General features: G+C 39.0%; 1 protein-coding gene across 5 annotated transcripts in view; it reads left to right on the top strand.

Annotated features, from left to right (window-relative positions):
• Positions 1–5000, top strand: part of LOC125031441 (serine/arginine repetitive matrix protein 1-like) — a 15828-nt gene that overhangs the window by 2472 nt on the left and 8356 nt on the right. For 2 of the 5 annotated variants that reach the window (XR_007115490.1, XM_047622178.1), the window contains exons 2-5: positions 751–923; positions 3288–3630; positions 4175–4316; positions 4438–4656. Coding sequence is in view for 4 of the 5 variants with exons in the window: in XM_047622178.1 (XP_047478134.1) it covers positions 780–923; positions 3288–3630; positions 4175–4316; positions 4438–4656 (848 nt within the window). In the remaining variant the exon portion in view is untranslated. The remainder of the gene's footprint in view (positions 1–750; positions 924–3287; positions 3631–4174; positions 4317–4437; positions 4657–5000) is intronic. The other 3 variants (XM_047622179.1, XM_047622181.1, XM_047622180.1) reach the window with 3 other exon arrangements.

The raw sequence follows: 5000 nt of genomic DNA, 5'->3' as shown, positions 1-5000 counted from the left end.
ATCCAGGGGCAAAGCTGCTAGGTTAGGTAGGCTATTGCTTCATACAGTGATATATTTGTGCATTTAAAATGGGGGTTCGTTCATGTGTTTGTTCACATGAAACTGGGTCCAATCATCAGTGACCAACCCTTCGATTGGAGTTTTACTTTTTTACGCTTTCTTCATCATATAAGATACGACCTTTGGCAAATCTGAGATACCAACTGTACAAGGAGCTACATCACCTTTCTGTATACAAAAGTTCATAATTCCTCTTAAAAATATGTATTAATGAGAACCAGTATTCAGTTTTGCATCAGCAGATACTAATATTCACGTCACTACTTGATTAGATGTAATATTTATCGTGTTTGTTTGAAAAAGTCTCGTTCTCCTCTTTTTCGTCTTTAGCCTCACTCTTTCTCCAGGCTCTTTCTCCAATTTAGATACTTCTTCTTCCTTGAACTCGCTCTCTTTTGCCGTATCGACCCTGTTTTGTTCCTCTCTCTGTTCCGTCTCCTTTTCTTCAATTATGTACTTCGTCCTTCTCCTTTTTCTGCTTCTTTGTTTTTTCCTTCATTTTCCTACATTTTCTTCTCACCCTTCTGATAATTCTTTTGCTGTAACAAAAGTTTAATGTTACTGTAATACAGCTTTTTAAATTTTTATTTATTTATTTATTTATTTTTATTTCCTATTTATCTTGGTTCTCACGTTCTGGAGACCAGTAGGATTGAACTATAACTAACTATATATCAACAATTTTTCCAGGGTAAGAGTGGGGATAGGGTTGGGTGAAAATGGTACGCTCACCAACCCGCCGATCTCCACGGCCGAGGTCTCCAAGGCCTAGGTCACCCAGGCCACGATCCCCTAGGCCTAGGTCTCCGAGGCCTAAATCTCCTCGAAGGAGATCTCCTGTGCGCCGCCCAGCCTCACCACGGGTAAGAACTATACAGCCAGAGCACTCGCGTTTTCACTTAATCAAAAGAGACCAAAGCTGTAAATTTCATGAAGATTTGTGAGGCCATTTCTTGTTGTAATTTTTTTTTTTTTTTTTTTTCCCTGTTAGCTAGTGATTGTTCTTTTTTAGGCATTTTCCAGGAGGATGTTAGAATAGCATAATTTAAGGTTATCTTTTTTTTTCTTTTCTTTTTGTTTTTCCTTCAGATAAAAGATAGGTTAGCTTTTCTGTGAGGTTTACTTTTTATTTTTTTTTAATTTTTTTTTTTTTAAGTTTTTTGTAGCAGGGATAGAACTTTTGAGGATAGCACAGGAAGGTTTTAATGTAATTTAGGATCATTTGTTAAAACCCTAAAGTGGCCTGACAAGTCTGAATGCAGAGACAGTATGATTGCAAGGCGTAGGTCTCATCGCTTGCCCACTTCTGGCTGTCAGAGAGGATTTTAATCTATAAGCTATGACTGTGAAATGTGGCTGGACCTCTTTCAGCTCAAGGTCCTTTTTAAACTTTCCTAACGGAACCTCACAAATCCTGGATCGTTCGTCGTACCTCCAAAGATATTGCGGTCGGGTTAACACCAGGATGCAAGCAGTGACTTCCAGAGACATTGGCAATAAAGTGGTTTAAAAAAAAAAAAAAAGACATTTTATGGTTGTAAGCGTTTTTTCTCGGACACTAATTTCGCACCTTGCGCGTCGGGATAAGACTTATTGAGAGTGGTGAACATATGGAACTTTGATGATTGAGCCATTGTTACTTAGTGTGAAGGACTTCGCTTTTACGGTGGAGATTTTGACAAGACTTTACGGTATGATTTGAACTAGTAAAAAATGCAAGAACTGGACTTGAAATGTTCAAATTTGTGTGGAAGTAAATACGTTTGGAACTTTGATGTGATATCATTTATTATACTGACTTCAAATTCTTCCGAGCGGTGGTTTGTGCGTGTGTCAAGGAGACAAGTGCAAAAAAAAAAAAAAAAAAAAAAGTTCAGATAACATCAGCAACCATGTTAGTGCATGTGATGTTATAGTTTGAATAGTGTGATGGTTCGCAAAGGAAGAAGCGTTCTTTTACTCAAAATCGCATTACGAAACAAGGCGTGCATAATGAACCCAAAATTCCCTGTGGCAGTGGAACCTGAAAATTATGTTTCATGGAACTTTTGCTAAGGGTAATGTGCAGAGTGAAACCAGAAGTGGATTTGATGTTATAATAGAGATATGATTTTTTAAACTGGGAGGAGGCATTGAATGGGAATCTAGTCAATTGGGCTTAAATGCAACTTTCAGTCTAGGGAAAGTGATGTAAAGTAGTAATGACTCAAATCCTCATGGAAAACTCGGCTCATTATAAATTTTGCGCAAAAGGGACAGTGCTGAACTCAGACCGACTCTTTCATTTCTCAGAAAGAAGTACATGACTATGAGTGTGATAAAAGTTGATGCGGTGAACACTGACAAAGCAAATCTCCAATGCATAATGAGAGAGAGAAGAAGGAACAAATGCGAGGAAACGCATAGCCTGGTCCCGGTCACAAGTTGACCATGGGAACACAGCTGGAGGCTGCAACCTGCTGATTAATAGCCCCTCAGTGTGCAGGTCTCAAGGCACTAACCTGCACCTGAGCTTACCAATATGGCTAAGGTTGTTGCCCTCATGGCCTTGTGTTGGAAGTCCAAGAGGCCATGCAGTATATGCTGTGGTCCACACAGGGTCCACTGGCAAGGTCATATTACCATGGCCACTTGCTGAGTACACTGACAAGGCATTAAATACTTTATGCTCTATGTACTCAAATTTTTGGTGTGGTGAGTATGGATAAAGGAGAGAGGTGGTTAGTGCTTTTCTTTTTTTATATTGTTTTTTGATCATTTTGTAATTGAACCCCTTTTCATACATGTTAATTTTATTGACTTTTATTATTTTCATACTCTAAAGCTGCTCACAATTATATCCTAACAGATATATTGACTTTTAATTACTACTTCCCACTTATTTTTTTTTTTTTTTACTCATTGACTTTTCATTAATTATGATGACAATAAAGGTCAGAAAGTTATCCCTGTAAAAATTTATGAGCAAATATTTATCCCTTGTAAGAATGATAAATTCACTGAGAGGGACAAAACAATTTTTAAATGCATTTCTTTTTTGTGCATTGTTCAGAATGTCCCTGATTAGTATATTAGAATAAAGGTATCTCACTAGCTCCACACTTTTTTATTATTATTATTATTTTTCAGACTATAAAGGATAACAAAAAATGGTTTTAGGATATGTTCTAGAATGTATCCTGAACTCCTGTAACTGCTGGCATTACTGGAGCTCTTATTCTCTACAGAGACGAAGTGGAGATCGCGGAGGGTCCAAGCGCGGGCCTCGCAGCCCACCCCCCAGGCCAGGCGGAAGTGGAAATGGCGTTGCTGGCGGAGGTGGGGGAGGTGGAGGGGGCAGCGGGAGGAGGAGGAAGGGCCGTAGGCGCCGCAGGGCAAGGGGAGGAGGTGGAGGAGGTGGGGGGGGAGGTGGTGGTGGTGGTGGAGGAGGAGGAGGAGGTGGTGGAGGAGGCAGTGGTGGGGGTCCTCCCATGTCAGGAGGTAATAAGCAGCCTATCGCATCCATGCGGATGAGAATGGATGACTACAGGCCACCACGTGCAGAGAGACTCCTCAGAGACCCAAAAGAAGGTATGGATTACCCAAGTATTAATACTTATATTTAAGCATGTATGCCTGTATATGTATCTTTTTTTAAATATAACATATTGTATTAGGATTTTATATCTACCAACTTAGTGCCTGGATTGTTCATATAGAGCTTATGAGATGGTTAACTATATGTAATACCAAAAATTATAGAAATTGCACAAAAAGAATTTAGTACTTTGACTTTTATGTAGAGTTTCAACTTATAAAAAGAAGTATGCTGACAGTTAGTAAAATGAATAGTAAAAAAAAATGGTCTTGTGGAAACTGATAGAAAGTTTGGCCATGGAAGACAGAAATATTACAGGAACACTATTGTATTAAAGGCTTGTTTTTATGATACTGTTCCAATTTATTATTTTTTTCTGCCCATTTTTATTAGAACTGCAGTTGAAAGAAAATAAAAGGCATTGTATAGAAAACAGAGCCTTTTTTTTTTTCATAGCAATTTGGTTGTGATATCATTAAGCAAGTTTTAACACAAGCATAGGCCAAGACGTAGATGTTAAACTTTTAATCTTTCAAGATTGTGGGGTTGGTGGTGGTGGGATAGATCGAGGTCCCATTGAACAAGTCGTTGTGCGTGCGCGTCGCGAGGCTTCCACCCGCACCAAGGACACTTTCTGGACCAAGAAATTGCTTGATGCAGAAGCTTCACAACCAAACAGGTAAGGAGCAGAGTACTAGCATCGCTATTGTCTTTCCATTGAATGGGTAAATGAACCAGTTACCCTCATCTTTTAGTTTATAGTTCTCAGTTGTCCAACATCACTTCTTCAATGGCAACAGATGGGCACACACCGGCTTCAAGGAGCTCTACCGCGATGAGTTGGGCTACAGTGATGTAGGGGAAGCAAGTGGGGATGAGAAGGGCAGGGAGAGCCGGGCTTCTTCTCGTCCCCGTGACCCTAGGGATCCTAGGGACCCCAGGGATCCAGCTGCCATTCCTCCACGGAAGATTGGTGGCTCTCCATCCCGGCCCAGGTCTCCACGTGACCCCAGGCGAAGGTAGGTTTAATGAGGGTGTAGTCTTTTAGGGCCTGTCTACCATTTTATTTATTTGTTTGTTTCTTTATTTTTTTGTTTATGATTATTATTATTATTATTATTATTATTATTATTATTATTATTATTATTATTATTATTATTATTATTATTTATTTTAACAGCGATATCTGTTTCCAGTGTTGTGTAGAAGTAAAACATTCATGTTTGGGGAATATTTCCACACAGTGTTATAAAAACTATCATTGTAATTGAAAGTTTGCACACTCACAACTGAATTTGTCATCTATAACAAATCTGTTACATTTTGGTGAAAATACATCAGTATAGAAGAAGTCATTACATCA

This window comes from Penaeus chinensis, chromosome 13, assembly GCF_019202785.1.
Source record: "Penaeus chinensis breed Huanghai No. 1 chromosome 13, ASM1920278v2, whole genome shotgun sequence".
Taxonomy (NCBI): Eukaryota; Metazoa; Arthropoda; class Malacostraca; order Decapoda; family Penaeidae; genus Penaeus; species Penaeus chinensis.
This window is presented reverse-complemented; position numbering and strand designations above follow the sequence as displayed.